This window comes from Notechis scutatus, chromosome 2 (assembly GCF_049901735.1).
Source record: "Notechis scutatus isolate UNSWTSFEM ecotype Mainland chromosome 2, rNotScu1.2, whole genome shotgun sequence".
NCBI lineage: Eukaryota > Metazoa > Chordata > Lepidosauria > Squamata > Elapidae > Notechis > Notechis scutatus.
In genome coordinates this window covers 162138779-162163235 of record NC_142010.1, presented here as the reverse complement: position 1 = coordinate 162163235, position 24457 = coordinate 162138779, and the positions used below count along the sequence as shown (strand labels likewise).

The 24457-nt window shown below is 40.6% G+C and overlaps 2 protein-coding genes across 12 annotated transcripts in view; one reads left to right on the top strand and one right to left on the bottom strand.

Moving 5' to 3' along the window:
* CARM1 (coactivator associated arginine methyltransferase 1) overlaps nt 1-10261 on the top strand; it is an 82306-nt gene extending 72045 nt beyond the window's left edge. For 4 of the 6 annotated variants that reach the window (XM_087957138.1, XM_026675491.2, XM_026675493.2 and 1 more), the window contains 4 exons: nt 2802-2914; nt 5416-5493; nt 8125-8193; nt 8845-10261. In XM_087957138.1, the coding sequence (XP_087813264.1) occupies nt 2802-2914; nt 5416-5493; nt 8125-8193; nt 8845-8981 (397 nt within the window). In that variant the 3' untranslated portion in view covers nt 8982-10261. The remainder of the gene's footprint in view (nt 1-2801; nt 2915-5415; nt 5494-8124; nt 8194-8844) is intronic. The other 2 variants (XM_087957140.1, XM_026675492.2) reach the window with 1 other exon arrangement.
* YIPF2 (Yip1 domain family member 2) lies at nt 99-24457 on the bottom strand. Of its 6 annotated transcripts, none has more exons than XM_087957143.1 (10): nt 24234-24457; nt 23953-23999; nt 21806-21951; nt 17418-17498; nt 14045-14132; nt 13542-13658; nt 12396-12562; nt 12068-12250; nt 11318-11468; nt 99-350 (listed from the first exon to the last, which is right to left on the bottom strand). In XM_087957143.1, exons 2-9 carry the CDS (start codon nt 23981-23983, stop codon nt 11352-11354), a joined length of 930 nt encoding a protein of 309 aa, XP_087813269.1. In that variant the 5' UTR covers nt 23984-23999; nt 24234-24457; the 3' UTR covers nt 99-350; nt 11318-11351. The 6 variants fall into 6 exon arrangements, with proteins under 6 accessions (XP_087813269.1, XP_087813268.1, XP_087813270.1 ...); XM_087957142.1 differs by lacking the exon at nt 99-350 and adding an exon at nt 10638-11184; XM_087957144.1 differs by lacking the exon at nt 99-350 and adding an exon at nt 10638-11184 and having other exon boundaries at nt 11318-11453.

Sequence of the window (24457 nt, the reverse complement as noted above, 5' to 3'; positions counted from 1 at the left end):
AAACTGGATATTTTCTCCAGGTGGGCTGATGAGATTCAGAATAATGTCAGTCTGTGCTCCATTCAAAATCCAAGAAAGAAATACTCAGACTCCATAGATTTGAGCAAAGTTTTTCTTTTACTGAAATTCAAAGTGGAAGCTACAGGTAGAATTCTGAATCTAAGGAATTGGGTGCGCAGATCACATATACAAAGGGATGGAATTGTTCCCACCCCCCAAAGTCCAAAAGATTCTTCCAATTAAAAGTTCTGCATATGATCATGTGGGCATCTTCAGGTGGTGATGCGGCCTCTGTCCGTTGACCTTGACATATTTGGATAAAGCTTCGCAGCTGCGCAAAGGAAAGAAGGCTAAGCAAGGAAATAGAAAGTTAAGAGCAGGAATTTATACCACCACCACCACCACCACCACCCCGACTCCTCATTTATACAACACAAGAATGTAACACCTCCAGTTCTCTTCCCAGACGTAACCCCTCCTTCCCCCGTTACTCATGGCAGCCGAAAGATGCAAAGCAGTAGAAAAGTAGAAAAGATCTTGAAGGCTGACAGCTGCTTTCTCTTTGCATCTGTCTTCATGCAAAAAGAAAATAAATAGCCCGACTTACTAAAATCAGAACCAAAATCAGAACCAAGACAGACTAGGAATACAGATTTAAAAAGCAAGAAAGTGAGAACATCTGTTCACCCTAAACAAGTCCAAATAACCAGGATCTGATCAATTACGCTCCAGAGTTCTAATAGAAATGGCAGACATCATCTCAGAAGCATTGAAGCCTAACATCAATACTTGGGAGGATCCTGGAAAAGATAATCAAACAACAGATCTACAAATATTTAGAAGCACACAAAATTATAACCAAAAGCAAACATGCCAAAGAAATCTTACTTCATTCTTAGACAAAGACTTAATTGGTGGAAATGCTGTGAACATAGTGTACTTGGAATAAACATTTGACAAGGTAGACCATAACTTACTTCTTTGTAAACTAGAAAAATGTGGGATAGGCATCATCACCAACGGATGGATTTGCAGCTGCCTGACAAACTGCATTCAACATGTAGTTTTTAATGGAACTACGTCTACATGCAGGGAGGTAAGAAGTGGGGTGCCCCAAGGTATTCATCCATGCAGATTTGGGCTTTTTGCTGGTATAATTGTTTTTAAATGTCAGGGCTACTGTACATTTAAAAAAATACATGATAAGCAAAAGGATATTGAACTGGAATTCAAAGGCATTCCCTTGTTTCTCATATTGCGTGAATACATTGAACAATTAGGTTTTGTTAACCCAGTTTAAAGTTTTTTGTGTTGTGTAAACTCAGACAGAGTATAAATCACTGGATCTGGATCACTGGATCACTGAGAAGCTTGAAAAGGCTAAGGGGCAAGATGCAACGGCAAAGGGCCAGAAATGGAAGAGTATTTTTGTGTTTTATTTTTATTTTCTTATTTATCCATCAAATCTATATGGCCACCAGTCTCACAAGAAAGAGACTTCTTTGTTTAGCTGCTGTGAAAGGAGGACTGGATCAGGCAGTGACTAGAATTTAGGCTGACATCTTGCTTCAAAAACGGAAAGGCATCAGAAAAGGCAGACAAAGTAAAGGAAAATGATAGCTCTCCATTAGTACTGATCAGCAAGAGGGAAGGACAACCATCTTTTGGTAACTGATTTGCTTTGGTGTTTTTGGCATCTTCAGTGGGAAATCAGAAGGATGAAGGTATCTCTGTGCAACTTCTGCTGCAATCTGGAGTGATAATAAAAATTATTGAAAGCAAATATACATGTCCCAGGATAATGTTGCAAAATCTAATCTGGGTCAGTCATCAGGACCAGAGGTTTTGTCTTCCGAGCTTTCAGACTCTTGCTGGAGCCCATCTTCTCTCTAGCAGAGTTTGTGCATGTATGTGGTATTTATATAGTGCCTGTTGTATGTGACTTTAGATGTTGATTGGGGTGTGTTTATGGATGGCTTTTAAGACATTAACTGTCATATTTGGGTTGTCCAGCCCTCGCCTTCTAAGTACTGGTGGTAAATCAGCACTCTGACTGAACTGAAGAAGCTTCTTGGATGAGAAACAAAACGTCTTCAAGGAAAAACAAAGTCCAGTTACCTTTTGAAAAAGCACCTTTGAGATAGAGAAGAGAAAATCTGGACTCATTCTCTTCCAATAGTTTTATTTTGGACAGGAGATTTCAGGGATCAAGGATAGGAGGCACTTTTATTGTGGTCCACTATGCCCTTGTAACAAACAGTACAGATTTAATTTTCTGTGTGCTTTAGGCTTTATGCTGTAAAAAGACAAAGGGCGTCTTTAAAATGGGGAAAATATTTCCTGCAGTAGAGGCTTGAAGACATCCCCAAAAAGTATAGAGAAACAATATAAACTCTGGAGGAAAAATGAAAGAGAGCACTATCTAAATGCTTTTTGTATAATTTTTCCCCCTTTCTTTTAAAAGAAATTCTTTCATTACTGTTTACAAAATGTTGATTGCAACTATCAATTATCAATGGATAGTGAGATTATTATTATTGATCTAAGCATGTATAAGAAGGGCCACTTTAGTATAATGGTTAAGATATCAGGCTAGAAACTAGAAGGCAGTGAGTTCTAATCATAGCCACTGCAGAATAAACATGTTGTCTTTCTGCAAATGAGTCTGTTAAGGCACTCACACAGGATCTTTCACATTAGAAAGGCTAATAGGCACTTTATCCAAGCTGTGACTTAATGAGCGAGATTGTACTGGCATTGTTGCTGGAGATTAAGTGAATGTGTGTTTGTCTGCCTTTCAGGTATACAGGTACAACTCCTTCACCACCGCCGGGTTCACACTATACATCTCCTTCAGAGAACATGTGGAACACAGGTGGCGCCTACAACATGAACACAGGGATGGCTGTTGCTGGTACTGTATTTCTTGCTTCTCGCTTCTCGGCTAAGATACTGTTTTTCATCCACCTGTTGTTTATTTTGGGTCTAGGACATGAGCAATCAGGATATCAGTAGGTTCCATTGCATCTTTCCATAAAGTTAAAAGGATGGCCTTAAAGAGCTCAGTTCTGAAAGGATAGGCTCGATGTTTTTAGGAATGCTTTACAGGAATGCTGCTGCTTGGGACATGGCAGCTTTTTCCTCTGGGTAAATACATTGCTCAAAAAAATAAAGGAAACACTTAAACAACACAATGTAACTCCAAGTCAATCACACTTCTGTGAAATCAAACTGTCCACTTAGGTAGCAACACTGATTGACAATCAATTTCACATGCTGTTGTGCAAATGGAATAGACAACAGGTGGAAAGCAGAGGCAGTTAGCAAGACATCCCCAATAAAGGAGTGGTTCTGCAGGTGATGACCACAGACCACTTCTCAGTTCCTATGCTTTCTGGCTGATGGTTTGGTCACTTTTGAATGCTGGCAGTGCTGTCACTCTAGTGGTAGCATGAGATGGAGCCTACAACCCACACAAGTGGCTCAGGTAGTGCAGCTCATCCAGGATGGCACATCAATGCGATCTGTGGCAAGAAGGTTTGCTGTGTCTGTTAGCGTAGTGTCCAGAGCATGGAGGCGCTACCAGGAGACAGGCCAGTACATCAGGAGACGTGGAGGAGGCCGTAGGAGGGCAACAACCCAGCATCAGGACCTCTACCTCTGCCTTTCTGCAAGGAGGCACAGGAGAAGCACTGCCAGAGCCCTGCAAAATGACCTCCAGCGGCCCACAAATGTGCATGTGGCTGTTCAAATGGTCAGAAACACGCCATGAGGGTGGTATGAGAGCCCGACGTCCACTGTGCAGGACGTTTGGCATTTGCCAGAGAGCACCAAGATTGGCAAATTTGCCTCAGGCACCCTGTGCTCTTCACAGATGAAAGCAGGTTCACACTGAGCACATGTGACAGACATGACAGGGTCTGGAGACACCATGGAGAACGTTCTGCTGCCTGCAACATCCTCTAGCATGACCGGTTTGGCAGTGGGTCAATAATAGTGTGAGGTGGCATTTATTTAAGGGGCCGCACAGCCCTCCATGTGCTCGCCAGAGGTAGCCTGACTGCCATTAGGTACCGAGATGAGATCCTCAGACCCCTTGTGAGACCATATGCTGGTACGGTTGGCCCTGGGTTCCTCCTAATGCAAGACGATGCTAGACCTCATGCGGCTGGAGTGTGTCAGCAGTTCCTGCAAGACGAAGGCATTGATGCTATGGACTGGCCCGCCCGTTCCCCAGACCTGAATCCAATTGAGCACATCTGGGACATCATGTTTCGCTCCATCCACCAACGCCACCTTGCACCACAGACTGTCCAGGAGTTGGGGGATGCTTTAGTCCAGGTGTGGGAGGAGATACCTCAGGAGACCATCCGCCACCTCATCAGGAGCATGCCCAGGCAATGTAGGGAGGTCATACAGGCATGTGGAGGCCACACATACTACTGAGCCTCATTTTGACTTGTTTTGAGGACATTACAACTTTGGTTGGATCAGCCTGTAGTGTTTTTCCCACTTTAATTTTGAGTGTAACTCCAAATCCAGACCTCCATGGGTTGCTAAATTTGATTTCCATTGATAAATTTTTGTGTGATTTTGTTGCCAGCACATTCAACTATGTAATGAACGAAGTATTTAATGAGAATATTTCATTAATTCAGATTTAGGATGTCTTATTTTTGTGTTCCCTTTATTTTTTTGAGCAGTGTAGTATAAGCTTGACACATGTATGTTCTATTGGCATCTTCCGCCATTCCCGGAAGAGTCTTGATTATGTTACAATAATGGTTATGTAGTGTATTACATTTGTGTTATCTATTGAGGATAATATCCAGAGCAGAAGAAAAACTAAGTTGTCTCTTACCAAGCACACGCATAAAGTTGGTTTTTATCATCTTTCCTCTTCCAGTTCCCAATCAACATTGACTGTTCTTATTCTCCTGACTGGGAAGTTGAGTCTAAAGCAAGGGTGTCAAACTCATGGCGTCACGTCATCATGTGACATATCACAACTTTTTTTCTCTTTCGGGGGGGAAAAAAGGGGTGGGCGTGGCCAGCACATGACGTATGCGGGCCACGAGTTTGACACCCCTGGTTTAAAGAGTCCTTATCCACTGATGTCAACCACAACTGTGTTATCACTTGTCTGCCATGCTTCTCCATTCTAGAATATAATTTTGTGTATTCACGTATTTTACTGCCCTGCATCCATTATACATAGGTAGAAAAGCTTTCAGATTGGGCAGCCAATTTGTGGCTTATAGAGTGTGGTGCTGTATCTGCACCTGCCTAAAGAGACTCCTATGTCTGTAAGTGCTTTTTAAGTATCCAAGTGTTTTTCCTATCCCAGAAAAAGGTCTGTGTCTTGAACAGCACCTTGCTCACATTTGACTCTTATTCGTTTCTAATGTGCTGCAGGAATGCCCACAGCCTATGATCTCAGCAGTGTGATTGCAGGTGGCACTAATGTTGGCCACAACAACCTTATTCCTCTAGGTGAGTTTATTTGTATTGTGCAGTAGATTCTGGCTTAAAGGGGGAATCCTAGGAAGCAGTCTTGGTGGCAGACCTGAGGAGCCCAGATCATCACCATCACCTTAGTATTCTTTGGGGCTCTATACCTGGCTCAACACTTGTAGGCAAGCCCTTTGGAAAGCTAATATATCCTGCTTCATCTAACTACTCTCCTCTGAATGCCTGGTAGGGTGTGTGGACCCTTGGCCACAGAATTACCTTTCCATTTTTTGACCTTGTATTTTGTCTTTGTTTACCCTCTTGTGAGAAAAATGTACTCTACCGCCATAGAACTCAACATGAATTTAGTTCCAGAGTTCTGTTATTTTACAGTTTTCTGGTTCAGAAAAACAAGTTTTGAAATGGTTGAGTTTTAAATATCTGTTTCCGTACAGTGTAATTGAACAAAAGTACCTGCAACATAAGTATCTAAACTTGCTATTTGCATTAAGATTGACAATTGAATGTTTATGTAATAGATGGATAAAACTATTATGGCCAGAAGGCAGCAAATGTATTAAGAATAATTCTCATTGGCCCTGTTTTTCTCTTTTGATCTCTGTGTTTTTGTATCTTGACTTCCCTGAATAGAAGAATATAATTTTTATTATGGCACAGACCAGAATTACAGATAGAAATATATTAAAATTGTTAGACAAAACAGGATGAAAAACAATGCAATTGGTGGTGGGTTCATCAGCAGGCAGTCAAAATCTCCCTAATTTTACAAGCAATATAACCTGATTTCCCTGATGGGTAAGAAAACAAGGGTCTGCAGAAAGACTTGTCAAGTCTGAATTCCACATATTTAAATACCTACAGAAATTGTGTTTCCATCTACATGAATGGTATAGATTAGGCAAGATCACTACAGAGCTCAGTGATTTAATAAAAAGTCAAACAACTCTCAGTTCTTAGTGGCCTTTGTTAAAATAGACTGTACCCCCTACTGGATATCAGAGGATGGATAATCAGAGGATATCAGAGTCTGTGGAAATCTAATAAAACATAAACAGTGTATTCGCTATTGGAATGAAAAGTAGCAAACCAGGACTGTTTCCTTGCAAAAAGGATATCTTAAAGCTTTCTAAGTACTTAGTACATTTATGCTTTGGTAATGTTAATATCTCTCGAGAAGTGAAACTCCAGTGAACCTTTAGAATAAAAGCAGAATACAAGGGATAGGTGGACATTATACCACCCTGAACTTAAAATGACTTTGTAGAAGAAACTTCTGTCCTTTTGAGTATTAGATATTATTAATTAGTATTAATGAACCTTGACAGCAAAATGGGTTTGAATCAATTTTCACCATCTCTATATGTTCTGGGGACTTTTTAGTAGAAATGAGAATGAAAATCATGGCACCTTGTAGTGTAAATGAATCAAATGTGCCTATTCTCCTGGTATGTCTGAAATATTGTTTCTGAATTGATTTGTCAGATACAGCTGTGGTGCTCAGAGCTGCTAAGTTACTAGATAGAACATTAAAAATATGCTGCAGAATTTTGCCAAGAGCATAGGAAGAAACAATGGAAACAAAACAATGGGAAGAAACAACATACTCTATGGGGGATTATATCCTTGCAAATTCATTCAGGTATAGCCAAGAAAGAACTGAATTTTAAGGCAAAGCTAGTTAGATAAAATATTAATTCTGTAAGTACTAGTTTTAGAACCCATATGAACATTGTATAATGACAAAAAAGTTCTTCTGTTTTCAAAGATAAGAAAAAGTGCCTAACAAGTGCCCACAGGTCCTTTTGCATGTACCACAATTTGAAGAGGGCTGAATCTCTTCATCTGCTTGTCAATTAATGTTACCTTTGAGAAAGAGCTCCCAAGATCTGCCCAGCATATTCAGGCCCAAGGTATTCCAGATGAGATAGGTTTAGGGTTGTTGGTTACAGGATGCAAACATAAAAAGATTTGCACATCTCAAACTTGCTGATATTAGCATTGTATCAGATGAAATGAAATGTTTTTTTAAAGGAGACTTTATATTTGAGCTGATTTCCCTATTGATGATTAGATCATCCTCACAGCCACTTCAGTGTTCTATTAAAGTATTTTCTTAGGAACAAACTGCTACTTTTAGGGTCAGAACAAGTAGAGGGCTATATTCTTGGATAGGATACTCCTGCTCCCCAACGCTCCAAATCAAATCTGCTTCTCCCCACATAATTTTATCAAAACTGTGGCTTCTTTGTCACAGTAGGTTATAATATTGCCAAGATGGAAAAGTGGTGTATCCAGAGAAGTTATGGAGAGATTAATGTCAGTCACATTCAGCCCAGCCTTAGATTTCTAAAATTTAACATTCCAGTTGCTCCCTTTAAATTTGTGAGAAATAGCTTGTGTTTGACCTTCAGGTAAATGCAGGAGAAATAATTCTCAATTCCCAACCTCCATTCTTGTTTACGATGACTCAGTGAGTTGTTAATCAGATGCAGTGTAAGAGATTAGACCTTTTGCACATGGCCTGTTTTTGGACTAGAGATGGGTGAGGCATCTGTAATGTGTGTACTTGCAGATGATGGAAACGTGTTAAAGATGAAGTAGCCCCATGTAGAGATTAGGCCTGTCTGAGTATTTTTCTTTTTTCCCAAGCAGCCAACACTGGGATTGTCAATCACACCCATTCCCGGATGGGATCCATCATGAGCACAGGGATTGTCCAAGGTAAACCTGCCCTTGGGCTTTTTTGGAACTGAGGGGAAAGTGGCCCTGTGTGCTCTCTTCTCCTCTGTAGGATTTTGAACACTTTGGCTGAGAAAAGCAGCAGGCAGCATGTTGGGTTGAGAAGGGGCAAATACTTTTACAGTACATTTTGAAACTGACATTATCCCTGAAATTGAAACTAAGCTAGATGAAATTCTAATGGAATAAATTCTACTAGCTCATTTTGGCATCAGTCCAGTTTGTATCAAGGCAGGTTTTGGGGCACTGTGACTATTGACTGGTTTATTCTGGTTTGAGTTTTCAGGGGCAAGAGCCTTTATCTTTGGTGCGTAATGTGGACTAGAACTGAGTTGAACCCATTGGCATCTTGTCAGTCCATGTAAAAGAGGTAGCAAGCTCTTCCTTATAGATGAAGCTCTAAGACAGCATATTCCCTCTTTTCTATTACCCCCATCCTCCCATGCCATTAAAACTACATTTTGCTGTTATATTACAAAGTGAGGTTTTGATTTTAAATTGAAATTTGTTAGATCAGGAATGGATCTGGACCCATTCTTTAAAAACAGATGGCTAGTTGTGCTTAGACATTTTTGCTGAAAACTAGAATTCCTTCTGCTATATCCAGCTGAATGTTTTTCTCTCCTGCTACAGGCTCATCTAGTGGCCAAAGTGGAGGAACTTCAACTGCTCATTACCCAGTCAACAGTCAATTTACTATGGGGGGACCAGCCATTTCTATGGCGTCCCCCATGTCTATCACCACCAACACAATGCATTATGGGAGCTAAGAAACCCTCATCCCTGAACTGACAGCATCAGGAAACCAAATGAAGAAAAAGTTCCACCTCCCCACTGTATCTCATCAGTTGGCAGTCAATTCTTTGGATCTCTTCTGCCCTCCAATAGGTTACCCAGAGATGGTCCAATCCTTGTACAATAGAAGACAAAAACCCACTGGCTTAATGGCGGATTTGTACACATTTTTCATGAAATGTTGGAAATTTCAACTTGCTCAACCACGACTGAGTTCCTGTGCTTACTGAGTTTTACAACCTATCATGTCAGTAATAGTATCATTCTTCAATCTGCCATGACTGATTTGCATTAGGCACAGGCTGTAGATCTGAACTGCCATAGGGCCTCTAACATGCTCTAGGCAGTCCACCAACAGAAACTTGATCATTTATTGCTACACTCCCAGTATTTTAAATGAAGGGGCTGCAGCTGGCTGTAGAATGGGCACAGGTAAGAATCCAGCAGCATATCCATGTCGATTTCCTAGGCATCCCAGGCTCTGGGCTAGTGTTTGTAGCATTATTAAGACTTAGGAGGAATATCTCCTGGGAAAGACAAAGACTTATCAACTTCCTGGCTTTCAGAAAAGCTCCAGCATCTTACTGTTGTAAGTCTTGGGCCATGTGAAAAATATCCAAGATGAAAGAAGACTGTTTTATATGCCACAAGCATCTTATCAGCAGGTCTGATGATTGCCTGTCTCTTGGGAATATTGATGTAGCATCAAAGGGTTAAAAAATTTAAAACACAAATGTACCAAAAAATACTGTTGCTGGCTGAAAATGGTTTGTGTATCAATTTCCTGTTGCTCATTTTAAACCCAATCCTATTTTCTGGTCTATTCTTAAGGTGTGACAGCAGCTATGATTAGTTCCTCCCTTCTGGGCAGAAGTGGATGCCAAATGGTTTAGTATGTAGACTTGTCTGCTTCCCACAGTAACCACCAGGGGACTCTAAATAGATTGGCAGCTATTATGGGGTCCCTTTGTGTAATCCCTTTTATGTGTAATTTGTAACTCTTTCTTTTTTCCTTCCAAAGAGCCTCAAGCCAATATTTCTTAAAGGACTTGACAAGCAACTGTTTTATGGAGGAGAAAAGTGGTTTACTTAAGGCAATGTTCTTTGGGTCCCAATAGTGGCTGAATTGGGGGAAGGGGTGGGACCATTCTGGAGAACCTTCATAGTGGCTGGATTGTGGGTCTATAAAGCCAATTGTTGGTTCTGGCTGATCAACGATTTTGTGACTATTGAATAAAACTGGGAGGGTTTTGAAGATGTTTGTAATGGCTGGTTTCCCAATCTCAGGTTTAGATGAAACAGCTTAAAATTTTATTTGTATTCACATATCCACTGGACAATCCTGTTTTGAAGTGCAGTTGAGAGAAGTGCCTTCCCAGCAGAAATGTACCTCAAATGATTTGACTTCCCTTACATTGCTAAAGAGCTGCCTGTTTCTTTCTTCTAGTCATAGTTAAGAAAGTTTAGGAAATTAACTTGTTTCCTGTTAGGCTTCTTGTGGCTACCTTTGATGTGATCACAAGTCACACTCAGACAAGTCCTGAGTACTCAGACAAGCAGAAGTACTGGCTTTTTACCAGACATCCCTGCAAAGATCTGCTCTATATTAATATAGGAAGTTAAGAAAAAGCTTTCCAGAGATGATAGTTTAATTCAAATTAGCCTTGCATGCCAAAGAAATTAAATGGCTACATTAATTTTAAGTGATCTTTTGGCTTATATGAGAATTTTACTTGTATAGTAATTATTTGCTAAACCCACAGGAATGCACCTATTTAATTAAATTTTCCTGTCTTTTTCTCTGTTGCAAGTGACTAGGATTTAGCTGAAATAGATGTAAGGGATTCATGCAGCCCATCTCTTCTGTCCTATTGCAACAGACACACACACTGCTACAGCAGAGCAAATGGCAGCTGCATCAACCAAAGCAGCTCTGAATATTTAGAATTGTCAGGCCTCACAAGTGGCTTCTAGTGTAAGCTGCTTCCTAAATCAGGTGAACTGCTGGTGTGCTCTGCCTGACAGCAGCAAAACAGTGAATTTTGAAATGGTAATATATGACTTTGCTTGGCCCACTAGCAGGATCTTCTTCCTGGTCAGGGTTTTTATGTCTCTTGAGTAGGGTGTCTTGAGTGGTCTATTCTTTCTTCCCTGATACTGGATATTCAAGATTGATGTCTGTAAAAGAAGCAATTCAATAGAACAAATATTGGGGAGAGATCCAAAGGTCAAACCTTTCCAAAAATAGTGTGATTCTGCATTTCCATTAATATGGATGAGTAAGGGGATAGTAATATTTGAATTAAAATACCTGCATATTTTTCAAAGTCTAGCGCAGGGTGTTATCAGATTCCTTTTCCCTCTGCTGCAGTAGATGAGGGTGTATGCTTCTGCTGTTGAGTTGCTGTTGTATAAGCAATAGGAATAGAAGATGTGATCCTTGGTTTCTGAAAAAAATAGAGCTTCAAAAAGACAAGATTAAATTGGTTGAAGCAGGAATCAAATAGGATTCTCCACCTCGCCCCCACCACCAATAACCTGGATTTCATCATAATGACAGTCATTGCCCAATTTCTTAAAATGTTCAAAGGAGCAAAGAGCAGCTTTTTTATTTCAACCCCTGGCTTCACAGATACTACTCATTCTTCTTTCTCTCACCCTACCCCTCCCAACCCTAACCCTTACTCTTCATGATAGTCTGATGAGTAACACAGTGTTCAAAGATGTGCAGTGTTTTAAAATCTTACACTTTGCAATTTGCAACTACACACACGCCTATAACTACACACTTTGAAAGCATTTAACCTTTATTTTCGGCTTAGAGACATGCATTACAGATACTGCATTTGGCCCTATTAAAAAGACTGAATCCTAACATGGTCAACAGAAAAAGGATGATTATACAGGAAAAAAATTATATACTCTTAACTGAAACACAAGTCAAACTCTTTCATAAAATATACTCATCTTTTGCTCAACAAAAACCTAATGATGCTTATTGTCCAATTGTCTGTTTCTCTCAGCAACTGAAATACACTAGTACAGAACAGAAGATACAAACCTTGCATCCAATAGCTAGAAGGATATGAAGAGAAACAATAATGGCCATTATAACACAAGCAGCTGGCTTGCTATCTGAACGGATAACTGGCCAGAAGGTAAGGACCAGAACTGAGCCTGACAACCCTATTGCAACTATGATCAGGAGCCACTGCAGCCATGGGATAGGGATTAGCCACAGAATCTATGGAGGAAGATAACAGTGAATCAATGTCAAAATTTTCAAGGTCACATTGAAGAATTCATCTTTCCCAAAAAGTGGCAATTCTTTCCAAGAATATATTCTACAGAAAATGAATGATAAATCTGCCAAATGCCTGACAACTTACCGCAGTAGGAATGTACACAAAGAGTGAGTAGCCATAAATGCACACCATTTCCAGAAAAGAATACACATCAGTGGTGACATGGGCTCCCTTTCGCCAATGTAGATAGCCCCACAGACCTAAGGGTACCAGCCAGGCATAGCAATAGATAACTATGCCTGCAATAGTCACTGTGCAAGAAGAAAAAACTTATTAAATGCACCATTCCCTAGCAAGAACTAACATTGAAACATGTCATAGACTTCTATCATATCTAAAAAGAGAAGGGAATGGGAATTCATAGAATAAACTATGTTTTATAATAGTCTGTAAAGCACTCCTTTATTATAATTTTGATTTTTTTTCCTCCACCTTTATATAAAATTCAAGATGGCAAAAGTGCCTAATATTCCTGCCTCCTATTTTTCCTGCACACCCCTGTGAGGTGGGCTGGGCTGAGAGATAATGACTGCCCAAAGTCACTAGATAGTTTTCATGCCTAAGGCAAGCTCAATTTTTTTTGGTGTCTGGGCAAACTGTTTCTCAGTACTGATAAATAAACAATATATCAGTTCGTTCCAATTCTAAGGGGATTAAATAAAGATTGGGAGGCAGGATTTATATGTTTTAAATTATGCTCTTTATTTGCACATTTTAAATACAAGACAAGGAGATAGTTCTTTACTTCTCATAGCCAAAAAAGATATTCATCAGTATGCATGAATCAGGAGCCATGGTGGCGCAGTGGTTAAAATGCAGTATTGTAGGCTAACTCTGCCCACTGCCCAGGAGTTTGATCCTGACCAGCTCAAGGTTGACTCAGCCTTCCAAGTAGGTAAAATGAGGATGCAGATTGTTGAGGGCAATATTGTAAACCACTCAGTGTGTCTTGTAAAGCACTATGGAGTGGTATATAAGTCTTAAGTGCTATTTCTGTGTATCAAAATACTCAGCAGGCAACAAAAATATTTTCCCACTTATTTATCTTGCCTATTCTTGATATAGCTACACTTCTACCAACTAGAGTCACTCCACAGTACGATGGGTGGCATATAAATTTATGTGTTTTTGTATATCAATTATACACAGAAAAACAATCAGCAGTATAATTCAACCAGTAATATACTAGCCTCAGAAGTTCCTGGAAGTACTTCCATATCGAAATCTCACCTTTGTGGAATTGAGGGCTGTAGTGGAAGGAGGAGCTCCCTCTTTTTTCCAGGAAGTAAGATAAGTTACCGCTGATGGCTAATGTGAATACCAATGTGGCACAGATCCAGAAAGGTCCTGTGAGGAGCAAAAGAGCCAACACCAAAGAAAACAAAAGTATAAGGAGTCTTGAAAGGAATAGGCATCTTAGCAGAGAATGCAATGGAAACAAGAAAGCCATTTTTATAATAGAACAAAGCAGAATTGGGTATCAGTAGATTTTGCCACCTTCCTTAATTTTATGGAAAATAGGGTTTGAGGACAGATAGGATCAACAGCACTAAAGCTACATTTCCATTATCCGGGATAAGGAAAAGGAGAAATGACACCATTCAACTGAAATGTTATAGGGTTTCCTGTTTGAGCAGTGAGTTGGACTAGAAGACCTCCAAGGTACCTTCCAACTCTTCTGTGGCCAAATAAAGAAGAATATATTATTGGAGTAGGAACTTCTTTGGACTCACCATAGAGGTCAGGATTGTTCTGCAAGTGATGCCATGCGAAGTTTTTCCCTGGTAGCGGAAATAGGGAGCCTTTTATTCTGTCCAGCACCTGATAAATAGGAAAAGACCATGCTTCAGCAATTTAACTCCCAAATTCTCTATAAATGTGGGGATGCCCAACTTGTTGGTGCCAGGATGCTTACAAAAACTTCCCTTAGCAACCCACTTCCTATCTTAATATTCTTGTATTAAAAATGGCATGGTTGAAAGCCAAGGGCCAGTTTTCAGCAGAATATTTATTTCATCAAATGGACCCCATAATGCTTGCTTAGGAAACTTTTTAAAATATGCCCATCCATAGCTCAAATAGCAAAGGTAAGCAGGGACAGTAAAGAGGTTTCTCTATGGAGGCAGAGCAGTGGAATACAAAGAGCAGCTCTTTGTATTCCAGTAAACTGGGATGTGTTTAGCAGATGTGTTCCTTATAAAGCTGAGTTGTGCATGAGCATGCTCAGCAGCAATTTTCAAGAGCACTTTCAACTGTTTTTATAACTGACACCCCCCCCCCAAGGATTCCCTGCTAAATTTAATAGGTATCCAAACGCATCCAGATCTATCAGACCGCAAAAGACTACTGGAGGCCTTGAACAAACCCTCACACTTGGACACCGTTGTTCCTATTGATGCTATAATTGCAGAGGAAATCCATGTATATTCATTTTAAAATTATTTTTATAACCAACAGAGTACCTCAAGTGAATTTCAGCTATTGAAAATATATCTTAAAAGGAAAATTCCTATGCTGAATTAATAAGAGTGCAATGACAATTCTGTTTTCACAAACTGATCTTGAAACCAGATTCACAGCACAACACAAACAGTTGAATTGCAGGGCTCTGCTTCTGACCAGGAAATTAAATAAGCAGAACAAAAAAATATATTTGATTACCCAGACCTTATTTTTTTACTTTAAGAAACCATATATATGCATGTATGTGTGCGTGTGTGCATATAACTCAAGGCAGCAAACATATCCAACAACTTTTTCTTCCTATTTGCTCCACAACAACCCTGTGAGGTGAATTGGACTCAAAAAGATTGACCCAAAGTCACCCAGCTGACTTTTATGGCTAAGGTAGGACTAGAATTCAGTCTCCCAGTTTCTAGCCTGGTGCTTTAATCACTAGACCAATACATGTTTCATTGCAGCTGTAATTCCACTATCCACTATAAGTTCCCTATCAATGACCTCAATGATTACAGACCAGTGGCACTCACTCCTATCATCATGAAGTGCTTTGAGAAATTGGTCTGCCAGCACATCATTTCTGGTCTTCCGCGTACATTTGATAAACATCAGTTTGCATACAGAAAAAATAGATCTACAGAGGACGCTATAGCCATCACTCTTCACACTGCTCTGACTCATCTAGAACAGCAGGGGGGGGCGCTATGTGAGGATGCTTTTTGTGGATTTTAGTTCTGCATTTAACACAATTCTTCCATATAGTGTCTAAACTTCTGGACCTTGGGCTTTCTAATTCAATCTGCCTTTGGATTATGGATTTCCTGTCCGGCTGCTCACAGAGGGTCAGATTAGGTAATCATACCTCTTCAGCCCTTATTCTTAACACTGGTACACCACAGGGTTGCGTGTAGAGTCCCTTACTCTATACTCTTTATGTGCATGACTGCATTCCCATTCACGCTAGTAATACTATTGCTAAATTTGCAGATGATACAACAGTGGTGGAACTTATCTCCAGGGGGGATGTGTCTTGCCTACCGAGATGAGGTGGACCGGTTGCTTTCGTGGTGTGGAGACAATAACTTGGTCCTCAACACCAATAAGACCAAGGAGCTTATAGTGGATTATAGAAGGAACAGATCAGACATCCAGCCCTTGCTCATCAATGGAGACCGAGTGGAGCAAGTGGCCAGTTTTAAGTTTCTGGGTGTTACCCTAAAAGAGGACCTGACCTGGGGTGCTCACATTGCAGCACTGGTCAAAAGGGCTCAGCAGAGATTATATTACCTGAGGCTTCTCAGAAAACAACAACTGAATGAAAAACTGATGGTGACCTACCACTGCACCATAGAGAGTATCTTAACTTGCTGCACCTCTGTGTGGTTTGCCAATTGCACAGTGGCGGATAGGAAAGCACTCCAGAGGGTTAACGTCATTGCCCAGAAGATCATTGGTTGCCCTCTCCCCTCTTTGGAAGAGGTTTATAGCTCTCGTTGCCTTAAGGAAGTTCAAAACATTCTAAAAGATCCATCTCATCCTGGGAACCCTTTTTTTTTTAACTATTACCATCTGGCAGACTAATAAAAACAAGGACAAATAGGCTGAAAAACAGCTTCTATCCCAGGGCAGTAGCTCTTTTGAATTCTGCTGTATAGTGCAGTGTTGGTGTGGTGTCGGGTGTTTCCGGTTCAATGTGTGAAGGGTGAAGGATGTGTGTTTGTGTTTATTTTCATAGTCATGGTCATGATGTGCACTGAAGATGGTGTTCGATTTCGTTGTATGAGGTTCAATGACAATAAAGTAAACTAAACTAAACTAAACAAGGATTGAGCCATGAAGAATTAATCATGAATAAATGAAAGCATTACTTTCTTTGTAATGGTACTTTCCAATATACTATAATACCTTAGATTCAAAACAGATGTTAACCAGATCCTTTTAATTCAGTTTGATTTAGTAATGAGAGTCAATGAGTTCATTCTTGTAGACTGCAGGTAATAGGAATTGGAAAGTAATGGCCTTCTCCTATTTTGCAGAAATTAATTTCTAATTAAACTATCAGAACTATTTCTAATAATATGGATTTCTATGAGAGTTCAGATCTCATGCAAAAAAATCTGTTTATAACAAAGTATTTTCCTTCCAATTAAAAACCAATTTTGTGCATAGAACAATATTTTCCTCATAAACAGCTTTAATTGATGGAACTTGTCCCTTGGAGTTTGCAAATGAACCATCTGAAATAAATTGGAGGGGAGCATAGTAGAAGCAAGTCCTGTCACATACACAGGTTTCAGAAGCATAGGCCTAATAATCATCCTCTTCCCACCTTCAATACTAAGAAGAGGACAAAAATCTTGTTAATGTTTATTCAGTGTTTTACTTTTTTAGTGTCAACCAATAAAAACTTCGTACCAGTATAACACTGGATTCTGCTCAAAAATCATGAGGTTAAGGAATTATTTAATTAAAAGAATATTTAAATGATTGCTATGTTTAAATTCTATTTCCTGAATTTTGGAGTTTAGGCTTCTCTAAACAAAAATTGTTCAGGAGAGTTGAAGTAATTTTGGCACATATTAGAACCGCTTTCAGAATTTGGTTTTTGTGTTTGCCTTCAAAATATGGCCCCATGGATTCTAGTACCTGATACGTGTCAACATTGAAGAAGGCCTGGTAATATTCAAATGTCCAGAAACTGGATTGCTTCTTCTGGAAGCTCAAGAGCTGCAAGAATGAAAATGGAAATTACTGCTTTCTTCATGTCTGGGAGAGAAAAGGAATATACAAGTAGTCATCGAGTTATGAATGTAATGGAACCTGCCCATTCCATTCATAACCCAAGGATTCGTAGGAGTGAATTGGGTAACTTGAACATGTTCACTTCCTCCTTTCACCCATGCATTTGCTAATTGAATGTGTGGCTCATTAAGTGCACATAAGGTCTCTCAGGGTGGGGAAGGCCATGGGGGGACCTAGGGATGGAACAGGCCACCTGCTTCAGAACCCCCAAGACCTCCCCTAACTCACTGAGATACCTCATTCTCTCCTGGGGTCCCCACAATCGGTCCCTCCCCATCCTGCTGCACCGGATCACCTACCTTGTGAAGTTCTGTCTCCTCTCCAGCCTGTTTCTTTGCCTACTGGTAAGCGGCAAGAGCACAGGGAGAGCAGGACACGCATGCCCTGCTCAGCTTCTCTGACTCACCGAGGCTGCCTACCATTTCTAGAGCAGCGGGCAATCTCGGTTGACTTTCCTCCAAAGACTTCAAGCCTCCTATTGGCATGCAAAAACTTTTTGTGCACAGACTGGAATCTTCTGGATGCCCTAATCTCACAAGACCTTCAGACACCCATTCACTGCAAAAATGGATGATGCCTGAAGTCACAAGAGATCATGGCACCCAGAAGCTTTCAACCTCTGGCCGAAAAGTGTTTATGCACCTATGGAGAACCAGCTCATATGGTTTGAAGAGGCCTTTGCCAGAAAGAATGGAGCCCCCTGAGGGAGTGCACGTCGCTGTTTTCACCAGGAAAGGCCTCTGCTGAAGCAAACAGAGCCCCCAGAGGGAGCATGCTTGTGTCACTACGGAGCTGTTTTTGCCAGGAAAGACCTTTCCTCAAGGCTTCTGCCAAAGAGAACAGAGCCACCGGAGGGAGCGTGCTTCACTCCAGAGCTGTTTTATGGAGGGAAAGCTTCAATGTTTCAGACCTTCTCTCCATTTGCAAAGCCTTTTACTGCAGATCTTGCCTTCATTTGCAAAGAACACAGGTACCAAGAGATCATGAGAGATCAGTAGCATGAGATCTTGTCCTACTGATCTCATGTGATCTTGTGGTACTTTAGGCTTCTATTCTCTGTGAACTCACCAAAGGGCTGAATTGCCGAAACAGGCCAAGAAAGCAAAAACTCTCTAGATCTTCACAAGGTGAATATCCACAGGCCTAGTGCCTATGAAGACCCGGGGATGGGGGGGAGATTGGCAGGGCAAATGTTGCAGACCCCCTGCAGTCATTCGTAAGGGCGAAAAATGGCCGTAGTGCTGCAACATTTGTAGTTTCGGGACATGTTTGTAAACCCTAGGGGTGCTTATTGTGTAACTTTGAACATTCGCTAACGTTCAGAACTTGGGGATTATTGGCATTAAAAATTATAAAGGTAAAGTACAATGCATACAATACATACAAGGTACATACAATGCATACAAGGTAAAGTACAATGCATACAATATCTGCAACATCAAATAGTTACAACATAAAAAGCAGTTAGTTCAAGATGGAAAGGATAGGGTCAGGAAGCAGGTCAGCACCTACAGAAGTTTCCCAATGCTTTTCAAATACAGTTGCACTGCAGAGCTCAAGGTGTGATTTAATAAGCATTGAGATAACTAACCCGGAACCAGCAGTGCACTGTAATTGGCAAGTATTCTACTACCTACTAGTCTGGGCCAGTAACTGACAGTGCAGTATCCAAGTATCAGTCCCAGGCTGTGAAACCCAATTCTGTCAAGTGGCTCTTTATTAGATTGGAGCAGCATTAAGTGGGGTATTGCACAAATCAGTCCTAGTCCTCTATTCTTCAATACTTTTATTTACAATTTGGATGAAGAGAATATTTGTTAAAATTACAGATATCTTTAAAATATTAGATGAGCTGGTTCTAATACATGGGTCTATTCCCTCTCAGTTTTTTCACCTTAATTACGTTTACATATTTGTCTCTGATTAAACTATCACTTGTATTTTTCCCTGTTTATTCTACTTCATTATATTTCACAAAATATGTCCATAAACAAAAATAATCCATTGCTCTAATGAACATTAATGTTGATATCACATTGTTAATACTTTTATTTACATACTTTTTCATTATTAGTCTGAAATTCTGATAGCAAGAAAGAATAAAAATGATCGGGGATGGGAAATGAAGTATGGTAAGAAAAGACTGAGGGGAAAAAAGAATCCATTTGGGGAAATGGGGAATCCATTGTTACCCCAATCCTTTGGAACAGCCTCCCCACGAGCTTTAGAAAGTCCCACCCGATTCACAGGCTGTGAAGAACTCCCTTTTATTCAGGCATTTTGCTACCCAGGAAGTGAGCCCAACAAATGTAAATAGAAGTTAGAATAGTAGTTCTACCTGCAGGGTGTGTAAAACAGCACCCTCTTCAAAAAAGCACCCTCTGCTGCTAAAATTCAGCAGCCAAAAATCTGCATTTTGTGAATTTTCTTAATCCCTGCCCTTAAACACCTTAACTGCTCCCCAAACAGCCAAAAATTGGGCTTGCCTCTGTTCTCCAATTTAAAATCCTTTCAACTTATTTGGTAATCATAAGCATCTTTAGGGGATTAAAGGTTAGATGACCTCCTAAAGCCTAGTCCCTCAAACATTGCCCATCCTGGCTGGTTTCAGAAGGTATCAGATAGGAACAATGAGCCCACCATCGTTACATTGATCTCTGTATTGTGGCCGAGTTTGCTAATTTCTCTATTTGTATATTAAATGATTATTTCTGCCCAGTTCATGTTAGCATGCTTACAGAGCTAATTTTACTCCTAATTTGCTGCATGGATTCCAAATTAATCAATTCCTTTTTGGAGCTTGTGAATTTGTCAAGAAATACTTATAACCAAAGTAGAAAAGTTCCCTTGCATTTTTGTCTTAGAATGTTGATTTATGCTTAAAACACACTTTGCAAGATCACATTTTTCAAAAACATTGTATTTTTGCACCTATTGTTCATAGTTTGATGCTCCACTAAACTGGTAAGCAACATGTAGTCTTCTCACCAGTTTCCGAAGACCCATGAGTTAAGTTCCTTCCTTCTTCCTTCTTCCCAAGATATTATTTGGAGTAATTTGAGTACACTTATAAATCTTAAATAATTTCAAATGCTGGATGTATTCTTTATCAAAAAAAAATTCTTTAGCTAAAGAGATCTGCTTGCTGGCAGGGTAACTAGTCCTATTCACTAGACAGTCTGATCCAAAAGACTAAATGCCTCCGGTGGTATCAAGGGTGATGTGAGAAGGTAGCATGAAAATCTCAAAGGACCCACAAACTGTACACACTTACTGTAAGGGAAGAGACATCCCAAAGAATTAGGAGTGGAGTTATGGGCATAATTAATTATTATAAACAGCTGGATAAAAATCATCAGTTACAGTGAAAAAGTAGGGAGGTGCCAGAAATTAAGATGCAAATTTTCCTACTTTTCCACACTGGGGTAAAATCAGAGGTTCTGACCAGTTCTGGAGAACCGGTAGCAGAAATTTTGCGTAGTGTGGAGAACTGGCAAATACCACCTCTGACTGGCCCCACCCCCATCTATTCTCTGCCTCCAGAGTACCAGATGATCGGCTGGGTCTTCTTTTGTTGCCCTGCACAGGAGAATGGAGCTGGAAAGCAGGTTAGTGGGGTGGGGAGGCAATGGGATTTTGCACCAACCTTCTCCCAGGAGTGGGGAGGGAATGGAGATTTTACAGTATCCTTCTCCTGCCACGCCCACCAAGCCACACCATGCCCACCAAGCTACACTCACAGAACCAGTAGTAAAAAAAATTGAATCCCACCATTAAAATGGGTATCATATTGTGTATCAAATATTGAGGTCAAATGTCATGGTGGCCAGGGCAGCCAATGGTTAAAGTGTTGGGCTAGGTCTGGGTATCTCAGTTCCAGTCCATCACTTATGGAAGCAAAACAAATAACTCTGGACTAATCATCCTTCAACCCAACTTTACATATTGTGCAGGAATGTTACTGCACAGAAAATTAAATTCTGCATATATCACCTTAAACTTTTGGAAAAACATAAATTTAACAAATATATAAAACAAATACATTTCTATGTTCCTCTCACAGAAGTTGGGAAAAATATTTTCTGCAATCAGTAAGTATGACTACCACTCTCTGCTAATCAAACTTTTATTTGATATCCTATTATTTAAGTCTTTCGTGTGTACACTGTCTCCCAATTCATGTCAAAATGTCCCTAACTAAGTTCATGCAGCTTCCTCCATCCAAAACTCACCTCAGTTTTGTCATCCTCTTCATCTGGCTCATATTCCTCATTACAGCTGGAAGACATGTTGAGAGTTATGTGGCTTTGGCTCTCATTAATGCTAGGAGTAGTAGCATCAGCATTTCCAGCCAGCAAATCCATGGCTTCATTAAATTCTGCAGAGAAAATATCAATGTCATCCAATTGACTGTAATCAAACTTCAGTCTGGTGTTCAAGGGCCACTTGCAACAGCACTTTCTAAACTTTTTAGGAAACTTTGCTAGTGTGTACTAGATTAAAAATAATTTTAAGTATTTAAGAAGCATGTGACCAAAGACAGAAAAAGAATCTGAGCTTTTGCAGACAACTTGGATTTTTAGGGCGGGAACAGTAGGAAATTAGAAGATATTTCTTCAGTGATAGTTGGAGAAATCTCAGAAAGATTAATGATGTCCAAAGGAGAAAAAACTATCCACAAAGTTTGAGTTGTCTTTCTTTTGTCTAAATGTAAGACTTTGAAATAAAAATCCTCCCCAAATACGCACACACATAAATATGTCACTCAATATTTGTCCAACCTAGTGGGGGAAAGGAGCTACATTTATATTTACAGTAACAGAATCATTTTATCCATGCATACTATCCATAAGAGTTATATTTCCCTTTCAATTCTACTAAAATCATTATCTTATGCATTCAGAAAAATCAGAATATATTGCAGCTGAAAGAGTATGATATGGAAAATACAGAAACATAATAAGAGTTGTTTACTAAAGTACTGTATTTCATATTCAGAGAACATTCTTCTATAGGTTTAAGACTGCAGCTTTCTCTGTACTTAGTCTAGTAATCTAGTATAATCTAGTAACTTAAGTCTAGTAATCTAGTATATATTTTTAATCCCACTAAATTCCATAGTTATACAGCTCTTTTTATAGAGCTCTGGTGGTGCAGTGGTTATTGCAGGCTAACTCTGCCCACAGCCTGGAGTTTGATCCTAAAGGATTCAAGGCATTCCATCTTCCCCAGTAAAATGAGGAGCCAAGTTGTTGGGGGGTAATATGTTGATATTGTAAACTGCTCAGAGTGTTATAAAGCAGGGGTCCCCAACCACCGGGCCACGGACCAGTACCGGGCCGTGGAACATTTCCTACCGGGCCGCCGGTTTGCTGGGCGCCGCCATCTTGTTTGACGAGAAAGTGCTTCCGGGTGAGCTTTTCTGGTTGGAAAGCGGCGTTTGGGTGCTGAAAGAATCCTCGCGCCTTAGTTTCATCGAAGGGGGGGCTTCGAACAAAACTAAGGCACGAGGATTCTTTCAGCACCCAAGGCAAGGCGAGCCGAGCAACCGTCCCGAAGCCGTCCTGAAGCGAAGCCCATCGACAAAGGTACAAAGGAGGAGTTGAAGGTGGCGGGGAGAAGCGGGGGACGGCTGGCTGGCCGGTTGCTCAGCTAGCCTTGCCTTGCCATGCATGCTGATGCTGGCACCGGGCCGCGGATCATTTTGTGATGCCGGTACCGGGCCGTGGCACAAAAAAGGTTGGGGGCCACTGTTATAAAGCACTATGAAGCAGTACACAAGTCTAAGTGCTATGGCCATTGCTATTGCTTCAGTCCTTAACCGCAGACAGGTCCTCAGAAGGTATGCTAAAACATTCATTTTGTGACTGAAGTTACAACAGCACTGAAAAAAAGTGATGCCTAGTTTTCACACTTACAACCATTGCAGCATCCCCAAAGTCACATGATCAAAATTTAGACACTTGGCATGTGGCAGGTATTTATGACAGCTGCACTATCCTAGGGTCATGTGATCATCATTTGTAACCTTCCCAACTGGCTTCCAACAAGCAGTATCAATGGGGAAAGCCAGATTTGCTTAACCACGATTCACTTTACAACTGCAGTGATTGGTTTAACAATTGTGACAAAAAGGTGGCGAAATGGGGCAAAACTCAACAGCTGTCTTGCTTTGCAATGGAAATGTTCGGCTCAATTGTGATTGTAAATTAAAGACTATACTAACTGGATGCTTTGGAATGACAAGAGTGCTTCTAGTGCAGACACAGTAAACTACATGGCATAATCGAGGCATCTCATAAACAACAAAACCTAACAAAAGGGAAAACATTGCTTGACTAGGTGTCCATATCTGCTTCAATGGTGAGAAAATACTCACCACGAAACTTGAGTTCATCTGAAGCAGCCATTATAAGGCCAGAGTACCTACAAAGGGAAAGAGACAGCTTTTCAGAGAAGACATGACTACGAAAGGCAGCTCGGTGTATGGGGCAGAAGACACCCTTCAGCCGTCGGTTCCTTCATCCACAGAAATGTCGAGCGTCTCTCTCAAGGGCTACGTTCCCGTGACAAACCAGGCTTGTCCTACTACCCTGCTCTCCCGCACTGATCACCTGGGAGAGGTGGAAGGATGAGAGGAGGATGTCAGCCACTGCTTACCGACTGTCGAAAGGCACTCTGCAGATGCTCAGAGACGCCGAGGGCCACACTCTAACCACCTGTCACCACTTGCTTGTGAAACCGTCTCGTTTATTCCACGGCTCCACGCCTCAATCTCCCTACGTGGAGCGGGACGGGAAGGAGAGGAAGGCCCAGGACACCGCCAAGCCACGGAAAGCCTATCGATGAAGAGAAAGATCCGGCGCTGCATTCGAGTATTATCC

Excerpts from the sequence above, each read along its gene's own strand:
- YIPF2 (XM_087957143.1), bottom strand. The coding sequence starts at position 23,983 with ATGGCTGCTTCAGATGAACTCAAGTTTCGTG. Across the intron at positions 21,952-23,952 it reads AGATGAACTCAAGTTTCGTG|AATTTAATGAAGCCATGGAT; the intron begins GTGAGTATTTTC and ends TTTTCTCTGCAG. Across the intron at positions 12,563-13,541 it reads CAGCCCTCAATTCCACAAAG|TGACTATTGCAGGCATAGTT; the intron begins GTGAGATTTCGA and ends CTTCTTGCACAG.